This window comes from Moesziomyces antarcticus (genome assembly GCF_000747765.1).
Source record: "Moesziomyces antarcticus DNA, scaffold: scaffold_v10012, strain JCM 10317, whole genome shotgun sequence".
In the NCBI taxonomy this organism is placed as follows: domain Eukaryota; kingdom Fungi; phylum Basidiomycota; class Ustilaginomycetes; order Ustilaginales; family Ustilaginaceae; genus Moesziomyces; species Moesziomyces antarcticus.
Window position 1 is genome coordinate 160,261 of NW_014638998.1, and position 19,837 is coordinate 180,097.

Sequence of the window (19,837 nt, forward strand, 5' to 3'; positions counted from 1 at the left end):
ATGGTCGTCTTGCCAAGAAGCGTACCAGCAACGCTGGTAGCCTCGGTGCTTGTCTTGGCCGCATCTACCCTGCCAGCTGCCCAGGCCGCATGCGAGTGTGGCTACAGAGATCCACTCACAGATGCGGTGTGGACAGACCGAGCCATCACCTACTTCAACGAGTCCGGCCTCAACGATGTCGTGACCAACCCCGCCGTGTCTCCGCGCATGTACGGCGGCGATACTGCCGGAGAGACGGGCGACGGACAGCAGGCATGGTCGCTCGTTGGCAACCTGCTCAACAAGTGGGAGAACAGCTTCGACGCCACATACCGCAGCGCCGTGAGCTACAACAACACTTTCCTCGACGACAATGCCTTGGCGCTCCAGGTTTCGCCTGCCGAGCTCACACACCGCATTGTCAACGGCTCTCAAATTGTCACCCGCAGGCGCGACATCCTCTACGGCTCCTTCCGTGCCCAAGTGGAGCCTGCCGTCTCGCGAGGTCGCGGTGCGGCGTTCAAGTTCAGCGCCGCCTACAACGACTCCGAGACGGTCAACATTGGCATCTTTACATCCGACGACCCTGCCAATTCGACGCTGCAATGGTCGTACTCTACCTATGGCCAGGGCGACGAGCCCGTCAAGCTCAACGTCTCGTCGCTCGGAACCGAGGACTACCTCGAGCACCGCTTCGACTGGCAGCCCGAGATGATCCAGTGGCGCAATGCAGCCTCCAACGAGAGCGCCAACTTCCACTCGGTGCAGAAGGGCGTCAACGCCACGCGCATCCCGCTCACGCCCATGCCGATCAGCTTCCAGGCGTGGGCCAACGGAGAACACTCGCAGTCGCAGGGCCCGCCGCTTCGCCAGCCGCTGCTGACGCACGTGCGCTACGCGCGCTTCTTCTTCAACTCGAGCCTCGAAGAGCGCCAGTCGCAGTTCGACTCTCAGTGCTCCGCAGTTGCCTCGAACGCCGACGCCATCTGCAGCACCGACGACTTTACGCTGCGTGACAGCACGGCCTTCGACCTGGCTGCGCTCAACAAGATCAAGCCTGCCAAGAAGCCGTTCCATGCGCCGCTGTACGCTGTCATTGTCATCTCGATCGCTTCGGGCATCTTTATCATGACCATCGCTCACGGTCTCGTCGTGCGCTCCATCAAGGCCAAGGACAAGAAGCGCGCTGCCGCCGTCGCTGCGCAGGAAAAGGCACGAGAGGCTTCGAGTGCCGCCTCTACCACGTCGTCGGACGAGCGATCGTTTGGATTCGTGCCGCCCCCTGCCATCGCATCGCTGGCCACGAGCGGCTCGTTCAGCGACACGCCGCCGCACACCCCCGTGGACGCCGAGAGCATCGATGACAAGGCGCACCTCTTCGGCGCCTCTTCCACTGGCACGCCCGGCACGATTAGCCCGATCAACGGCGCATCAACCCTTGCCACTCAGCCTGTTCAGCTGTGGACCTCACCTGATCTGGTGTACGGTTCTGACTCGGACTCGGACGATTCCAGCGATGAAGACGACAACTCGGATGCGCGCTCGTACAGCAGCGTCTTGGAGCTCGAGGCGGCGCCCAAGGGACTTCTTCCTCGCTACGGCTCCGTGACCAGCCTCAAGGCACCCGGCGCACTCAGCGGGACCGCCACGCCGGTGCTCGCAGGCGGCGCCGACACGCCGAGGTGGATCGAAGACATGAAGCGCGCCCAGGCGCTTCCGTACGTGGCGCCTGGCTTCGCTGCGGATCAGCGCTCCTCGGTCTACTCGCACAGCTTGTCGGGTCACAAGGACGTCCCGAGTGGAAGCACCAGTCAAGATGGCAACTACGACGAGGTGGAGCTGGTAGGAGACGAACACGATGCCAAGGGCTACTCGCACTCGCGCGAGTCGTCGTACTCTGGCTACCCGCCCGTGGCCTCGAGCGTAGGTCACTCGACGCACATGACGCACGACCAGCTGCTGGGCATGCAGCATCTGCGCAACGGCTCGTTCTCGTCCGAACGCAGCGGACTGGCACCTGCGTCGATGTACGACTTCCAGCACGAAGGCACTTCGCGGGCCGGCTCGATTTACGAGGGCTACGGCTCCGAGGCGCACGAGGCGTTCCAGCGTCCGCAGATCATCCAGTGGCAGCAGCGAGACCTGAACGCTGCCGACGGCGAGGTGGGTGCGCTTGCCAAGCCCGAGCTGGGAGATGCTGTGGGACGCAAGGCTCGCGACGGCACCAAGGGCACGGTCAAGCCGCCCGAGTCGATGGTGCAGGCGTGTGTGCGTCGCGTGAACGAGCTGCTCTTCATCAAGGGCACGACGCAGCTCACCTCGACGGGCGCGCGTAGGATCGACTACCTGGACGGCATGCGAGGATTTGCGTGCTTCCTGGTGTCGTTCCACCACTTTATGCTCATCTACTACTTTGGCATCACCACGCCCAATGCGCCGCACCACTATCCGCGCTTCGAGTTCTGGTTCCGCTCGCTCATCGGTCCGATCGTCGTCAACCAAGGTTTGAAGCTGGGCATCTTCTTCATGCTGCCCTCGCGTACGATGACCAACCGATACTTGCTCAAGGGTGGCCTGCAGAGTATGGCGGATGCGACGGTGCGACGTATCCCGCGTCTGGCGCTGCCGGTGGCGGGAGCGGTGCTGGCCAACTACATGCTGATGGACATCGGTGCGTTCAAGTGGGTGCCGCGACTGGCGTCGAGGACGTGGTCGACGTGGTCGTACTGGCAGAACTTTGACAACGTCATGGTTTTCCTCGATGCATTCATCTCGCTGTGGTGGTCGTCTCCGCCCGTGCAGCCTGCGCTGGTGACGGGCTATGCCACGGGTGTGTTGTGGACGATCCCGGTGATCGTGCAGGGTACGTGGACGTGCATGATCTGCGCGCTGATTGCGCACGAGATCAAGAACGCCTACAAGCGCTTCTCGTTCTACGCGCTGTGCATCGGGCTCAGCTGGTACGCCAACACTTGGGATCTCTTCTTCATGGCCGGTCTGGTGGTGGCGGATCTGGACAGCAAGCTCAACTACCAGGCTCGGGCCAAGAAGGGCTTCCCCATCGTTCCAGGCTTCTTGCGACGTGCGCTGCACCTGCCCGAAAAGGTGGACAAGCTGCGTGTGCATGGTCAGGTGTTTGCCTGGGTGCTCTTCCTGGCCGCCTGGACGCAGCAGTACCTCTCGCAGATCCCGACCTCGCCGGGAGTGGGATTCGACAACAAGGAGTACGAGCTGCATCCGGACTGGTCGCGCGAGCAGCCGCATGCGTGGTTGGAAAACACGAGCATCAGCTACACGGATCCGCGCGTGGCGTCGTGGGTGCTGTCGTTTTCGTTCTTCCTGCTGACGGATCTGTCGGATCTGCTGCGCGCCTTCTTCAGGCTGCGTGTGTGGTCGTACATCGGTCGCCACGCGTTTGCCGTCTTCCTGATGCACGGTGTGGTGTGGTGGACGTGGTCCGCATGGCTCTGCCTCACCATGCTGGCGGCTGGTGCGCCGTACTGGGCGACGATCCTGGTCGTGTTCGTGACGTCGTATGCGATGCTCATGCTCGTCTGCGAGTGCTTCACTGCAACGTTCGACTACTGGGGCGGCCTCATCTCCAAGGCCGTCTGGCGCGCCACCTCGGGTGGTCTGGGCAGGAAGGACTAAGGTTGCCAAAAGTGCTCGTTTCGTCACCGTCTCGGTTCTCTCTCCGTCTATCTCTCTTTCGTTAATTCTCTAGCTTCGCATCGTTTTCGCACTACTTAGATCACATACGCTCTCTCATTCGTAACATTGGACATCTGCTGTAGCTTGCTTGCGCGTTTGCGTTTGCGTTTGCGTTTGCGTTTCTTTCTTGTTTTGTCGGTAGGGGATGGAAGGATCCTCGACTCCGGGATGTCATGGAGAGGAAGGCCTCATTCCATACCAGCCGGGTCGTGTTGCTTCGCATCGTTTCGCTCGCACTGAGATCACGTACGCTCTCTCATTAGTTACATCGAACATCAGTGTCGTTGCTTCGAGCATCGGTGTGGGCGTGCTTGCCTGCTTTCGCCACTTAGATTGCATACAATCTCTCGTTCGTGACATCGGACATTCGTGACTGCTTGCTTGCTTGCTCGCGCTTAGATCACATACGCTCTCTGGTTGGTGACATTGAACGTCTGCTACTGCTTGCTTGCTGGTGGTGTGTGGGCAGCAAGCGACTCGAGGGGATGTGGGGCCGAAATTTTCTATTTGTTAGACCGAACGATCATTTTTTTGGATGTGAGATCTCGAATCCATTCCGGCACAGAGCGGCGCGTGGCTTCGACCGGGAGCGCAACGTGGAGGCTTTCGAGGCTTTCGGTTGCCGGCCGAAGATGCACGCACCGGAGCCTCCTCGGAGCTGAGCACAGACCCTCGCACCGTCCTGCTCGCTCACCACCGTCCCACTCTCCACCACACCTCGACAACACAGGCTTGACTCTCAGCCACTTCTACGCGCTCGTTACAAAGCTGGCAGACTGCGGTGCAACGCCACTACAAGACCTAGAATGCGCTGACGCGATCCCGGCAACATCGTCGTCCTCACCATGGCCCCTTCGAGTCGACGCTGGGCTGTTCGCAGCAGAGCACTGCTCGCACTGCTGGTCGCAGGCTGCGTCATCTCTGTGCTGCAATCTGCGCACGCCGAACAGGTTCCCCTTGTGCTGACAACAGACTCCGCGGCTGCATCACCTAGCACGAGCGACGCCGCCACCGCCAACTACACGCCACAGCAGGCATACGAGGAAGCACTCCGTCTCCTTCGCGGTACCATCAGGATCAAGCCGCTACGCACAAAGGTTGGCAAGAGTGCGCCAACGCAGTCCAATGCTGCCGAGGCTTCAAGCTCATCGGGCTCGGCCGGCTCGTCTGATGCGGCGGCATCCATCTCTACCTCGCTGCGACGATGGATTCAGGAGATCTTTGATGCCGCTACGGATTCGATCTCTGATACGAGCCCAGCCAAAATCCAAAGCAGGATCCAAGGTGTCAGCTCATCCAAAGGCGACGGCGCGCATCGCTGGCAGGGTCCTCCGCTCGGCGCGTCACAGTACGAATCGCAATGGCCCAGTGCTCGCACGCTCACGCTCTGGCCCGACTGGGAGACGCTGCCAGAAGGCACGGCGCCCATCAGCCCTTCCGAGAGCGTATGGGAGAGCATCATGTTTGGACCCTTCGTCGGCGGGTCCAAGGCGCCTTCTGACCTCGGCCTGTCCGAATCGTCGTCCTCCGCCCACGGTGAGGATCAACAGGCCGGCAGTCCAGATCGCAGCCAGGCAGTCGCACTTCTGACCCGCGCGGGTTGGGGTCGTGAAAGCGTCGACTGGGAATACGAAGCCTATTCGCCTGCTGCTCGCGACGCATCCGGCTTGCTCCGATCGACTGCTGGCGGAGAGACGACACCTGCACTAGCCGACGCACTCTGGGTGCTTGCCGAGCATTCGCTGTGGGGCACGCATGGCAGCCGTCCCAACCTCGCTCGTGCGCGTGCATGCTACCAGCGTCTGGTGGATTGGGGCCACGACCGTAGCGGTCTGTCTGCCGCAGGCAACGCCAGCGCGCACGCGCGTCTGGCCTTCCTCGAGGGCAGTGGCTGGGAGTCGACGGTACGCGGCGACTGGAAGCCGCTCTCGGACCAGCTCGGCTCGTGGTCGACGTTCACGGCGTCTCCGTCTGCCGACGACGTGCGAGCAGCCTGGAAGCGCAGACGTGAGCTCTTCGCCCAGCTCAAGCAGGACGATGGTCAGCGACAGGCCAAAGCCGTGCTGCACTATACGCTCGCTGCCAATGCAGGTCATGCACCCTCCCAGATGGCGCTCGGCTTCCGCTACAAGGCGGGCATCGGCGTCGCACCCTCGTGCTGGGCCGCGCTGGATCTGTACGAGAAGGCGGCCCTCGACACGTACACGCGCTTTCAGCAGGGTCCACCTGGCGGACTCACTCTCCCCTACACCAAGATCCGCGTCTCGGACCTGGACGGCGGCGCGTACGGACCAGGAGCGTCGGTCGCCTCGACTGGGTATGCCGCCATGAAGCCGGCGGTGCAGGCGGCGCTGAATCGCCAGCCCGGCTCGGCACGCGACCCGTCGGCGCTGGAAGACTTGCTCGAGTACCACGTGTATCTTGCCGAGCACGGCGACGTCAAGAGCATGCTCACCATCGCGCAGGTGTACTACCACGGCAGCATCTACTCGTCGGGCGATGCGGCGGGTGCGGTGCGTCGCGACTACCGGCGCGCGCTCCAGTGGCTCTTGCGCGTGGCCAAGGAGGTGTGGCCGCGCAAGGCGGGCGATGTGGGTCGAGGCGGGCCCACGGGCTACACGGCCAAGCCAGGCGACAAGGGCGAGGATGTGCAGCTCAAGGCGGACGACGGCCTGCTCGCGCACGCCGGCACGGCGGCGGGCCTGATCGGCAAGATGTATCTGCGCGGCGAGGGGGTCAAGCAGGACTTTGCACGCGCCTGGGTGTGGTTCTCGCGCGGCCAGACCACGGGAGACGCCGAGTCGTACAACGGCCTCGGCGTCATGCTGCGCGACGGTCTGGGCACGCCCGTCGACATGGCCACCGCCGTATCGTACTTTGAGGCAGCCGCCAAGGTGCGCCACAGCGGCGCCAACGTGAACCTCGCCAAGATCCACATGGACATGGACGATGTGGACAGCGCGATCAAGAGCCTCACGCTGGCCGTGTTTGGCGAGAGCCGGTTTGAGGCGGTGTATCTGCTGGCGAGGATCAATGCGCAGATGGCGCGCAAGGCGCAGTCGAACGAGCAGTGCCGCGCGGCGCTGGCGGGGTACAAGGAGACGGCGGAGCGGGGCGATTGGTCGACGCGCATCTCGCACAAGGCTGAGCACGCGTGGCGTCGCGGGGAGCGGCAAAAGGCGCTGCTGAGCTGGGCGCTGGCGGGCGATATGGGCTACGAGTCGGCGCAGAACAACGTGGCGTACCTGCTGGACCGGGCGCACTCGCGCACGCGCCTGCTCGAGCTGCATCCTTCGCCCGACGAGCGCGCCAACTTTACGGATCGGCTGGCGCTGGTGCACTGGACGCGGTCTGCGGCGCAGGCGAATGTGGATGCGATGGTCAAGATGGGCGACTACTACTTCCACGGCATCGGGACGGGCAATCCGGGCCAGCCGGCGTACGAGAAGGCTGCGGCGTGCTACTCTGCCGCTGCGGACCGCGGAGTGTCGGCGCTTGCCTACTGGAACCTGGGCTGGATGTACGAGAATGGCATCGGGGTCGTGAGGCAGGACTTTCACCTGGCCAAGCGGTACTACGACATGGCGGTGGAGACCAACGACGAGGCGTACCTGCCCGTGGCGTTGAGTCTGGTCAAGCTGCACATCCGCGCGCTGTGGGCGGCAGCATTCCGATCAGACTCGAGCCAGAGCGCCATCTCGCTTCTCTCATCGTACACGTCGACGGAACGTTCGAATGCAGCGTATACCGAGGCGGACGAGCATGCAGCAGCGACACAAAGACAGGCCGAGGAAAAGCAGCACCGCATCGCCCAAGAGCAAGGGGGCGGATACGGCGATCCGAACGAGCCCGAGACATGGGCCGCCAGGGACGACGAGACGGACGAGGATCTAGACGACATGATCGAGTCCGGCCTGCTCATCCTGGCGCTGGGTGCACTCGCGTATCTTGCCTACATGCGCCAGAACGTCCAGCTGCAGCTGCAGCGCGAGCGGCGTCAACAGACAGACGACCAGCCGCCCCAGCCTCCCGACGACGCAGACCACGGTGGCGCGCAAGCCGAACCGCGAGCGCATCAGCCGAATCCATGGGCCCCGCTCGGCGACGAGCCCAATGCCGCCGCCAACTTGATAGCCGGGCTGTAGATGCACATGCGAGCATGCGAGCATATTTTGCTACTCATGCCCTGGCCTCGATCTAACAAACTCGAAATTTGACCACCTTGCGAGAGCCGCATGGATATGTGTGGAGGAAGGCGTGGGAGAGCAGTGTGGTGCCGGCCTCGAGCAGCAGCTGAGCTTTTGGTGGACCCTGGCAGGAATTTTTTCAGGCCGCCTCCCAAAATTCTTGGAAAAGCGCAACACTCGGGAGTCGGAGGGAGCGGTCAAAGCAGCCAAGTGAGAAGGCAAAGGAGCCGCGCAAAAATTTCGCAGCGCCACTCCGAGACAGCTGAGAAGTCCACTCGACCGGTCCCACCTTCTTCACCACACCACCATATTCCCCCTTTGCTAACTGCCCATCATGGCGACTGCATCGGCTGCCCAGTCGGGCAAGTCCAAGAAGCTCTCGCGAGAGCAGCAGCGTCGCAAGGCCGACAAGAAGGCGGGCAAGATCCGCAAGGTCCAGCTCGACGCCAGCGGCAGCCTCGCGAGTGCCAAGCAGAAGACGCTCAAGCAGATCAACAAGAACGCCGAAAAGGTCACCACGCGCTTTCGATACGCATCCTTCAACCAGCGCCTCCAGGATGTTCATCTCGCACCCGCCGCGATCAGCGCCAGCACCAGCTATCGACCCTACGCAGGCCTCGATGCTCCCCTCGCCTCGTCCTCTTCCTCGGCATCGGCCGCGCGTCTGCAGCCCATAGATGCGCTCGACGAAGAGCTGCTCGACATCGACGACCAAGATGCTTCCTCCTCGCTGCATGCTCGCACCTCGGTTTCGCACGCTCTCCAGGCGTGGACCGACCTCAACCTCTCCAACGCATTCGTCGACCTCTACCGCCAGCTCAACCCCATCGTGCAGTCGCTGCCCCAGCTCATCCACCATCGCTCGTCCATCGCCAGCATCCTCGCAGCAGCACTCTCATCGCCCAGCCAGTGGCTCGCTTGGGATGCAGCACTCGACCTCCTCCCAAGACTCGCAAAGGATCTCGGCTCCGAGTTCCTCCCCATCTACCCGTCCATGCTCAAGAGCGCCGTCCACGTCACCACCACCACCAAGGACACCACCAACGGAGACGAACGCGCCGCCGCCAACCTCGTCGAGCGCGCATTCCAGTCGTCCGCATGGATCCTCAAGGCCGTCAGCCCCTTCATCGTCAGCAAAGAAAAGGGTGCGCCAGTCCAGGACGATGCACTCAACGAGAGCGCTGATGGTGGCGACATTGTCATGGTTGAAGAGGACGTCGAAGAAGACGAGGTCGACGAGAGGACGCAGCGCCTCATCGACACGTGGACCGTCATCCGCCCCTACCTCGGCTGGAAGCGCATCGATGTGAAGGAAGCACATCCGTCAGCTCCCCATGCAGAAGAAGAAGAAAGCGACGATGAGGACACCGAGGCGCAGGAGCCAGAGAAGGACGACGATGCCACTGCAGACAAGGCTGCTCAAGCCGACGAGACGTTCAGAAACACCAACGTGCATCGCATCTCGCCCTTCACCCGACGATTCGCCTCCGAGGCATTCGCCCATCTGCTCCGCAAGACGCGCGGTCGACAGCTGCACAACATCACCTCGCTCATCGTCTCGGACCTCGAGACCATGCTCCACGACGAGGACCGCCACATCCACTTCCGCAGACAGCCGTCTCGCCGACCCTCGGTGCGCTTCTCCAGGGGCATTGCCGGCATCTGGGTCGAGGGCTGCAAGTCGCTCGACCGTCGTCTGCACTCCAAGTGCACCTCGCTGCTCAGCGTGCTCCTCCGCCCGTCACGTGCGGCCCCCAACGCGTCGGTGGCAAAGTACCGCCATCTCACCCGCCTCATCCTTGGTCGTCTCACCATTACGGCGCTCAACCACCACTGCAACGCCAACCACTTTGCACCCGTGCTCGAGTTTGTCTCGGGCCTCGTCGAGACCAATCACGCACGCTTGCTCGAGCAGAACGACGGAGCGCAGCATGTTGCGCACCTCACCGAGTCCGTCGAGTGGCTGGCGTGCGCCGTGGGTGTGCGCAAGGGAACACGCGTCGCAGATGCAGCCAAGCCGGCGCTCTTCGCTCTCCTCCTCCAGCTCTCCGGCTCGTTCCTCCACGACGCAGTCCAGTCGCCACACGGCGCGGCGCTCCAGACCTCCATGGTCTCGCTGCTCGCTTTGGCGCTGCCCATCGGTCGCCTTCAGGACCTGCTCGGTCCCGGCATCAAGATCATCGACGCCCTCGCGCCCGTGCCCTCGGTCGCCAAGGCAAAGCACGGCATCGAGCAGCGTCAGGCGCTCTGGCCCGAGTTCAGCGCGCTCGTCGAAGCCCTGGCTCAGCCGGCGCTCGAGTGGTCCGGCTTCAAGCAGTTCGCTCTGCCCTCCGTGCTCACCTCGACCGCCGAGACGCTCGCCTCCACATCCACCTCGTCGCACAGCAAGGACCAGGCATTCAGCCTGCTCGAGAGACTCGAGAAGCTCGGCCAGCTCGACGACATTCGCACCGCCCCCGCGACCCCTGCGCTTGTCCGCTGGTCCAAGCATGTCGCTGCCGCCATCGAGGAGCGTCTCGCCGAGCTCGTCGAGCGCTTCTGCACCCCAGCAAACGCAGGTGCTTCCAGGGCCAAGCTGGCAAAGTCGAGCGTGCTGGCAGATCAGGTCTCGCTCGAGCCGCTCGTGCCAGCGCTGCGTCTGTCGACCGTTCCGAGGACCGCATCACCTGCCGGCTTCGGCACCAAGATCGCCGAGCTCCTTCTCGACGGCCTCCTCTCCGATCGGTTCTGGGCTCCGCTCGACGAGGTGCGTGCGAGCTTCGACAAGCATATCGTCAACCCTGCCTTGCTCGTCGGGCTGGCTTGCGAGAGTCTCGCCATCCTGCAAGAGCGCAGCGCCGCCAAGGACTTTGAAGCCACAGCCAAGATGATCAAGGACCGCATCGAGGTGGAGCGCGTCGTGCGTTGTGCCTCGTGGCACCGGGGTGCCATGCAAGGTCTCAGCAAGTACCTCGCCTCGTGTCCTGCGCGAACCCGACCCGCGCTGCCGGAGCTCGCAGATGTGCTCGAACCTCTGTCCGAGGCCATCATGTCGTCGGACCCCGTGATCCGTCTGGCGGCGCTCGAGATTCTCGCCCTCGTCGAGACACAGCAGCTGGGCGGCTCGACGGGCTTCATCGACAAGCTCGTCGAGGTCGAGCGCACGCCCCTCTCGGTCGCCTCGATCCGCGATCGCAACGTGCGCTTGCGAAGCGTCGGCCGAGACCTCGGACGCACCGTTGCAGCGTACAAGCCTGCCGACGTGGCAAAGTTCGCCGAGCGCGACGCTCTGGTCATGCGCTACGTGCTCGCCAATCTCAAGATCAACCTGCGACCAGTCTGGGGCGAGGCCATCAAGGCGCTTACGGACATCGTCGATTCTGGCCAACGCGAGCTGGAGAATGCGCTGTTTGGCATTGCGATCACCGAGCTCGAGGCCGGTCGACAGCTGGACAGCGCCGAGATCCGCGCGGTGCCAGAGGCGTGGACGAAACGAAGCGGCGAGGAGGACGACGATGCACCTGGCTCGGTGGACGCTGATGAGGTCGAGCCGGACCGTGTGCTGCGCGACGAAAGTGACGTTGCGGGCATCGACGACGACAAGCAGTTCCAAGACGGCATCCTGCTCGAAAGGCGCAAGGCCGTCCGAAGCTGCATCGAGCACGCGCGCACCGGCGCGGGCCGAAGCGATGGCGCCACGCCCGCGACTAGCACCGCCAAGCTCACCACGACTCTGCAGGCCTGTGTCGAGGCGCAGCGCCCGGACGCCCGGCTGGATCTGGTCAATTACCGTCACCAGATCCTCAAGCTCTTTTGCGAGATCGCGCTCACCGTCGAGCGCAACAACGCGCGCTTCGTGCACATCTTCTTCCGCGACGCCGGACCGCGCAACCACGCAGGTGTGCTTCTCTCGCCGCTCGACGACGAAGCTGACGATGACGACGATGAAGCTGCCGAGGTCGGAGAAGCCGCCAAGAAGGAGCACAAGCCGATCGATCCGGCCGCCATGACCCTGGGCAAGAAGGACCGCCAGGCGCAGCTTACAGCGTATCTCGAGGTGCTGGGCAAGCTCAAGAATCCCAAGGCCCTCTCGCGCTCGACGGAGCTGCATACGTACCTGCTCAGCCTGTGCGCCACTGCCGAGGTGTCGGTGCAGAAGCTGGCGCTCGAGGCGATCCTCACCTGGAAGGACGAGGCGGTTCTGCCGTATGCAAGCAAGCTCAAGGACTTGCTCGAGACGGCCAACTTTAGGGACACGCTCACCACCTTTACGCTTTCGTCCGATACGAACGTCGTGCAGCCGTACCATCGTCCGGTGCTGATGCCGCTCGTCATCAGGCTGCTCTTCGGCGCGCTGCTGTCGAGGCGCGGCAATCGCACCAGCGGTGCGGGACAGAGGTCCCGAAGGGGTGCCGTGCTCGGTGCTCTTGCCGACGTGGGCTCGGAAGAGCTCATGACGCTCGTCGACCTCATGCTCGCGCCGTTCGGAGACCAGGCGACGAAACCAGTGGCAGAGGGCGAGATGTTTGCGTTTGTCTCGCAGCCGCCCGTCACCTCGACGCGCCGCCAGGTGGGATACCTCACGCTGCTCGGCGAGGTGGTCAAGCAGATCGGCGCCAATCTGCTGCCGTACTGGGATCGCCTCATTGGCGTCTCTCTCAACCTCACCTTCCACGCGCACAAGGCCGTCGTGCAGGTGCACAGCGAGAGCAACGAGGGTGTCGCTGCGGAGGTGGCCAAGCCGCTGACGGCTCGCACCTCGCGTGCGCGTCTCGTGCGACAGGCAGGTTACAAGCGCCTGTGCGACTTCTTCGGCAAAGCGCAGCTGGCCGCTGCGTTCCACTGGCATCGCTACCTGCCCGCCATCTTCGCCGAGCTCATCTCTCCCAGGCTCGAGGCGCTGCGCGTCGAGTCGAGCCAGAGCCCGTCGGCGCTGCTGGAGCTGTTCCACGTGTGGTCGGGCCAGACCGAGACGATCCCGCTGCTGGGTACGTACGATGCCAACGTGCTGCCGAGCACGTTTGCCATCCTCGCGGCTCCCAACGTCAAGCCGTCTGCGATCGGCAACGTGCTCGACATCGCCGAACGTGTGCTGGCAGCGGCCTCGGCCGAGACGGATGCAATGGACGTCAGCCAAGATGGCGAGCGCGTGCCCTTGGTCGACCTGCTCGTGCGACCGCATGCGTCGGTGTTCCTCAGCAGCGTCACGCCGCTTATCGAGCAGGCCTCGTCGGCGACTGGGCCTGCAGCTGCTGCCATGGGCCGCGACGACTTGCTGCGTCGCCAGATCTCGCTGCTCGCAGCGCTGTCGCCCTTCGTCACGGAGCCGGCGGACGCAAGCCACCTCGTCACGCTGCTGAGCCCCATGATGCGCAAGTCGAACTTCCTCGTGCCCGAGCGCACCAAGACGGAGCTGCTGGCCATCTTTGAGCGTCTGCTCTCGCTCATCCCCGAGTTCCAGGACAAGCACTCGGACATGTTCCGCAGCACGTTGGGCATGCTCAGCGGACTCTTCTCGCTGCTGCGCTTTGCCGAGTCGCGCAAGACGCTCAGCGCCGCCTTCAACCGGTGCGCCGAGGTGGATCCCGAACTGAGCCGCGTCGCGCAGTGGTGCACGCAGCTCAACGCGCTCAGCAGGAGGAGGGTCGAGGAGCGCGATTTCGATCAGCTCTTTGCGGCCTTTGACTCGATCAACGCGGCGGAGACGCACATCACGCACAAGGAGTGGCAGCCGCTCGTGCACAACTTCCTCTTCCTCATCCTCGACCCCGAGGAGCTGTCGATCCGCAGCAACGCCAACGCCTCGCTTGTCAAGTTCATCGGTCAGACCGCCGCCGAGTGCAGCAATGGCGCGGATGCCGACGCCGAGCTTATGCAGGTCTTCCTGCAGTCCGTCTGGCCTGGATTGAAGAAGGCGGTGCGCAACCGCTCGGAGCTGGTACGAAGGGACGTTCTTGCCGTCATCTCGTCGGCAGCAGAGAACCTGCCTGGCTGCGACGTCATGGCTGAGCTCTCCGGTCTGCTGGGCGGTGGCGATGCCGAGGTCAACTTCTTCAACAACATCCACCACATCCAGCTGCACCGCCGCACGCGCGCCGTCAAGCGGCTGCCCGAACAGGCGGCCAAGGGCGGCATGAAGAGCCGCACGATCAGCGACATCCTCGCACCCGTGCTGGGCCACTTCCTCCTGCCGGGTTCGGTCGAGCTCAACGACCACAACCTCGTCACCGAGGTGATCACCAGCCTCGGTCTGCTCGCAGGCCAGCTCAACTGGGGCCCGTACAATGCGCTGCTGTGGCAGTACCTGCGCCTCGCCAACAAGAAGGGCTCGGCCGAGCGCATCATGGTGCGCGCCGCCATGGCGATCCTGGACAACTTCCACTTTGGCATGGAGGAGGAGACGATCCTCGAGGAGGACGACGAAGAGGCCGACGGCGATGTGGATGCAGACGACGAGGATGCGGACAAGGCTGCTGCCGCCGAGGAGAGGCAGGGCAAGGAGGCCGAACGCGTCAAGATCCTCGATGCCGTGACGACGCGCCTGCTCCCTCGCCTCATGGCGTATCTCGAGCAGAAGGACGAGACGGAAGACTCTACGCGGCTGCCGATCGCTGTGGGTGTGGTGCGCGTCGCCCAGTGTCTGCCCGTCAAGCAGCGCCAGGCGCAGATCTCGAAGCTGCTCAAGACGCTCTCGAACGTTTTCCGAGCCAAGGCGCAGGACACGCGCGACCTGGCGCGCGAGACGGCGTGCAAGGTCATGTCGACGCTCGGCGCGCGCTTCCTGCCCGAGTTGCTGCGCGAGATGCGGCGTGCGCTCATGCGCGGTCCGCAAAAGGCGGTGCTGGCGTTTACGGTGCACTCGGTGCTGACGCATCTGATGACGAGCAAGGACGAGCCGCTCACCTCGCTCGACCAGGGCGCCAAGGAGATCATCGAGATCGCGGTGGAGGACATCTTTGGCGCCACCGCCGACGACCGCGAGTCGATCGGGAGCAAGACGACCTACCGCGAGGTGAAGCACAGCAAGAGCATGGATACCTTTGAGCAGGTCGCGCGCATCGTCACGCCCAACCGCATGGCGGACGTGCTGCAGCCGCTGCGCGACATCCTGCAGCAGACCGAGATGCCCAAGATGGTGCGTCAGGTCGAGGAGTGTCTGCGCCGCATCGCGAGCGGCATCCCGGCCAATCCGCAGTTCGATGCGAACCGCTTCCTGGCGCTGTGCGCGACGCTCGTCAAGCGCGATGCGGTCTTCCTGCAGGCGCGCAAGCCCGAGGCCAGGGCGGCGTCGCGCCACAAGTCGTCGACGCTGTACAACTATGCCGTCTTCCTCAAGCGCAAGGATGTCGAGGAGGGCGCGATGGCGGGCAAGGACCACTACTCGCGCAATGCGCACAAGTTTGTCGCGTTCGGCCTCGAGATGCTCGTCACCTCGCTGCGCCGCGAGCGCTTCGACTTCCAGGACGACGAGGTGCTGGCCAAGCTCAACGGCATGGTCAACATCGTGGGCGAGGCGGCGTATGCCAATGAGTCGTCGGTGCTCGAGCTCGCACTGCGCGCCATCGCGCAGATCGTCAAGGCCCCCGTCTCGCGCGTGGACAAGGCGCTGCCCGTGTTCATCAAGCAGATCTTCGGCATCATCCACCAGTACGGCTCGCCGCAGTCGCAGATCGTCCAGACCGCCTTCCGCACGCTCACGGCGATCCTGCGCGAGTGCAAGAACGCCTCGCTGTCCGAGACGCACCTGAGCGGCCTGCTCAAGCTCATCGCCCCGGACCTCGAGGAGCCCGCGGTGCAGAGCACGCTGTTCGGGCTTCTGCGAGCCATTGTCAGCCGCAGACTCGTCGTGTCCGAGGTGTACGACACCATGGACAAGGTGGCCGAGATGATGGTGACCAACCAGAGCGAGAGCGTGCGCGATCTGTGCCGCTCGACGTATCTCCAGTTTCTGCTCGACTATCCGCAGGGCAAGCAGAGGCTTCGCAACCAGATCGGCTTCCTCGCCAAGAATCTGGCGTACGAGCACGAGTCCGGACGCCTGTCGGTGCTCGAGATCACCACGGCCATTCTGAACAAGTTTGGCGACGAGCTGCTGCAGGAGTATGCCGAGATGCTGTTTGTGGCGCTCGCCATGGTGGTGGCCAACGACACCAGCACCAAGTGCCGCGAAAAGGCGGCGGGCTTGATCGGCGTGCTGGTGCGCGCCATGACCGAGGCGCAGCAGGACAAGACTTCGCTCATGGTGGATGCATGGGCGCGTTCGGAGGGCAAGCCGGAACTCGCACGTGTGGGCGTACAGATCTACGGGCTGCTGCTCGAAGCCCTCCCGGACGGCGCCGCCTCGTGGGCGCCCAAAGCCCTGGACGTGGTGACGAAAGTGCTCGTCGAGTGTGCGGACGATCTGGAGGCGATCGAGAACAGCGAGGGCGCACTTGCCGGTGTGGAGCTCGACTGGCAGTTGCCGTACCACTCTTTGCAGACGCTCGGCCGGGTCGCTTCACTGGGGGCGCGCGACCGCACGGCGGGCACCGCCAACGACGCGGTGCGGAGGCTGCTGTTGTTCCCGCACAAGTGGGTGCGCATCGCGGCATCGCGGTTGTTGGGAGGCCTGTATGCGCAGCGCGAGCCTGCGGCGCCGGCCATGGTGGCGGTGCAGCAGGATCCCGTGGCGAGTCTGCCGGCGCTGGTGGATGCGGCCAAGAAGTCGTGTCTGCAGCTGCGCTCGGATCGGCTCGACGAGACGCTGGCACTGCAGGTGGTCAAGAACCTCGTGTGGATCGGTCGGTCCTTTGCGCTCTTCCCTGTCGACCGTCCACAGCTCTCCCAGCCAGAGCCCACCGAGTCCGGTGAAGACAAGCAAGACCCCGCCGAAGATGACGAGGAGGAGGAGGAGGATGGTGAGGGTAGTGACAGTGGCGAGGAGACGGAGGAGGATGAGGCGGTTGTGGAGGGTGCCAAGCGACGCGAAGCGGCAATGGATGCGCCAACAGCCATCGCGGCCGATCCGCTACGATGGTTGGTTGCGCGGCTCTCGTTCCAAGCGCGCCTCTCGCTCGCGCAGTCCAAGAGCGAGACATGGACGATTGCACCCGCATCGATCCTGCGCTTCTTCGCAGCGCTCTCTGCCTCTCTCGACCCGTCCCTACTTCCCCACATCCTCTCGCTGCTGCTCTCGCCGATCATTCGGCTCGTCGAATCGCCCGCCACCGCCAACGGAGCCGGGGGCGGGGACGAGCTCAAGGCGCTGGCGATCGAGGTGCAGACGCATCTCCAGTCGCTCGTGGACATGGCCGTGTTCAACAGGACCTACTCGACGCTCAAGCGCAAACAGCAGGCCAAGCGCGAACAGCGCAAGACCGATAGGCTCATGCGAGGTATCAATGACCCGCAGCTTCAGGCGAGGAGGAACGAGGTGAGGAATAGGAAGAACCACGCGGCGAGGAAGAGGAGGAACCAAAGCAATCTCGATAAAAGAGAGGCAGGTGGAAGCGGCAAGACCAAGCGCGCCAGAAGGACCTGATCCCCCCCACCGGAAAGACCTGTCTACCTTTCAAATCAACGCAACTGACTTGTGCTTCAGAGAGTGTTCATTCGGACGGCGAGAGAAAGTGTAAGAATGCATATTGCGCGAGAGGAAACAGGTGCGGGTCCGTGTGACTAGGGAGCGGTCCAGACGAAGGTCGACAGACCCTGTTGAACCGGGATGGTGGTGCGGCGGCCATCTGAAGAGACTACGACGTTCTTTGTATCCTTGCAGGTGTTGGCGATGACCAGCCCCACACGGCGAGTAGGCTGGGCGTTGTTATTCGACGTGGATGCGTTCTGGAGCGCTGTGCCCGCGGTGGGAGCAGCATATGCAAGCCAGTTGAGGCACTGCCAGTCGTTGCGGTTGAGCGAGTACTGCGTGCCCTGCTGTGCGCTCACGCGGTAAGCCTGACCGCCTCCGACATTGGTCAAGTCGGTGGAGGCAGCCGAGAAGTGGGCAGTGAGGTAGATCTGCTCGTTGTACGAGACGTACGGGTTGGCAGGCTTCTGTTGCGAAGAGAGGACGAGCGAGCCGGTGCACGAGGTGCAGTAGGCGCTCTCGAGATGCGGACCATAGCCGCGGTCGAGCGCGAGGTTCCACTGGACGATGGATCGGGCGTTTTGCGAGCCCACGGGCCAGTAGACGTTGTTCAGCCAACCCTGCATGCCCGACCATCGGTTGGAGGGGTTACCAGTGCCAGTGCACTCGGTCATGTGCAGGTCCTTGCTCACGCCGTTGCGCAGTGCGCCTTCGAACTGGGCCATCTCGGCTGGATCGCCGCGGTAGCAGTGGAAGGCAATCGCATCGACGGCAGACGAGTTGCCGTTGACAATGTCCGCGGCCCTCTGCCAGCCCGAGTAGTTGTCATCGTGACCCCACACCTGGATGCTGCCAAGACCACGGCTTTGCAGCTGGGAACGCAGCTCCTGCGCAAGCTGCACCTGCTGCGACGAGTTGAGACCCATGGACGGATACGAGGCGATATGCGATGGCTCGTTCTGCAGCGTCATCGCCCACGGCCTCACGCCGGCGTTGCTCCACGCCTGCGCCGCCTGGGCGTAGTACTGCGCCAGAACCGGAATGAAGCCGTCGCGAAGCGATCCTCCGTTCATGGTGTTGTTCGACTTCATGAACGGCGGCGGGCTCCACGGCGTAAGGATGACCTTGAGTCCCGGGTTGCGCTTCTTGGCATCCACCAGCACGGGGAGAGTGTACATGGACGACTGCGTTCCGTCGACGCTAAACGAAGAAAGGAGCGAGGCGGCGTTGTTGAGCTCGTTTGCGGCCGCTGCAAAGTCCGGGGGCTGGGCGATGTACGAGTATTCCTGCATGACGGAGAAGTCGGAAGCGCCCAAGGTGGCGCGCGTAATACCAACACCCGTGGCGTTGTTGAACATGAAGTCCATCACACGAGAGTAGAGACCCTGCTCGCGCTGCTTGAGCCGTGTGAGGAGGTAAGCGGAACTATCGGTCATGGCGCCGCCGAATCCGTCGATAGCCTGGAATCGCTGCGCGGTGTTGATGACAATGTCAACGCCTGTGCTATCGGCTCGGTAGTTGCCGAGCTGTGTGGTTGAGGCGGTCCAGTTGAAGTTCGTGCCGTTCGAAGGCGCGGTGTACCAGTAGCCATCTGTAAGGAGGGAGGAGCGGCTGCCCGAGATGGTTTGAGGGACGTAGTCGGTCGAGGGGTTTGAATCCTCCTTTTCCTCGCCGAGCGTGAGGCCGAGCGCCAGGCCAAGGATCAATGCGAGCAGCACGATTAGCACTGCTGCGATGAGCAGAATCTTGCGAGTGCGCGATTGAGAGCTCCACCAAGCTGCGACCTTGTTTTTGGGCTTGCCATGCTGGCTTGAATGCGGTGCCGACGTGGGCAGCATCGGCGACGCTTGCCCACTCGTAAGCGGCTTGTCTGCGTAGGATGCGGATTCTCCGCGTGAGTGACCGCTGCCAAACAATGGCATGGTTGCGTTCGATGTAGCGAGAGTCTAGTTGGCTTGGTCGATTTGTGAGAAGCGGTCTGGTTTGAATATCAGAATCGCTCTTGAGCCAGGTAAATATGGTGTTCAGGAAAAGAAGGGCGTCGAATGATCTTCCAGGGGTGATGGAGATGAACGAGGATGGACGGCGGGAGGGGATCGTTCTTCGGAGCGACAAAGCGTTGGCTTTCTGGGCGGAGTTCCGAGCTCGGAATCAAGTCTGGCGGGAATACGAGCCCGGAAGCTGCATGAACCCTTACAACCACGGCGAAAAGTGACCACTCAGCGCAGGGATCGCCTAGAAAAAAAAAGCACCGAGCGAGCCGATGGAGCCCACCGTCACGTTCAATCTCTTGGCTCCTCCCACCTTGAGCCAGGACCGACCTCCACCTCGGCCGCTTGTACAGATGTGATAAGGCGAAACTTGCTCCTCTTGGCGTGTAAGAGACCATGTGGTGCCAGACAAGCCGGTGGTGTCG

General features: G+C 63.3%; 4 protein-coding genes across 4 annotated transcripts; 3 read left to right on the forward strand and 1 right to left on the reverse strand.

The window, feature by feature from the left end:
• PAN0_012c4457 (endo-1,3-1,4-b-glucanase) lies at window positions 1–3,630 on the forward strand (the record flags this gene model as incomplete). Its single annotated transcript, XM_014799994.1, has 1 exon — window positions 1–3,630. The coding sequence occupies one exon, from the start codon at window positions 1–3 to the stop codon at window positions 3,628–3,630; it is 3,630 nt and encodes a 1,209-aa protein (XP_014655480.1).
• A 905-nt stretch (window positions 3,631–4,535) lies between these two features.
• PAN0_012c4458 (HCP-like protein) lies at window positions 4,536–7,835 on the forward strand (the record flags this gene model as incomplete). The annotated part of the gene is made up of 1 exon (XM_014799995.1): window positions 4,536–7,835. The coding sequence occupies one exon, from the start codon at window positions 4,536–4,538 to the stop codon at window positions 7,833–7,835; it is 3,300 nt and encodes a 1,099-aa protein (XP_014655481.1).
• A 376-nt stretch (window positions 7,836–8,211) lies between these two features.
• PAN0_012c4459 (u3 snornp protein utp20) lies at window positions 8,212–17,376 on the forward strand (the record flags this gene model as incomplete). The annotated part of the gene is made up of 1 exon (XM_014799996.1): window positions 8,212–17,376. One exon carries the CDS (start codon window positions 8,212–8,214, stop codon window positions 17,374–17,376), a length of 9,165 nt encoding a protein of 3,054 aa, XP_014655482.1.
• A 137-nt stretch (window positions 17,377–17,513) lies between these two features.
• Window positions 17,514–19,343, reverse strand: PAN0_012d4460 (glycoside hydrolase family 30 protein; the record flags this gene model as incomplete). The annotated part of the gene is made up of 1 exon (XM_014799997.1): window positions 17,514–19,343. The coding sequence occupies one exon, from the start codon at window positions 19,341–19,343 to the stop codon at window positions 17,514–17,516; it is 1,830 nt and encodes a 609-aa protein (XP_014655483.1).
• Window positions 19,344–19,837: the final 494 nt, after the last annotated feature.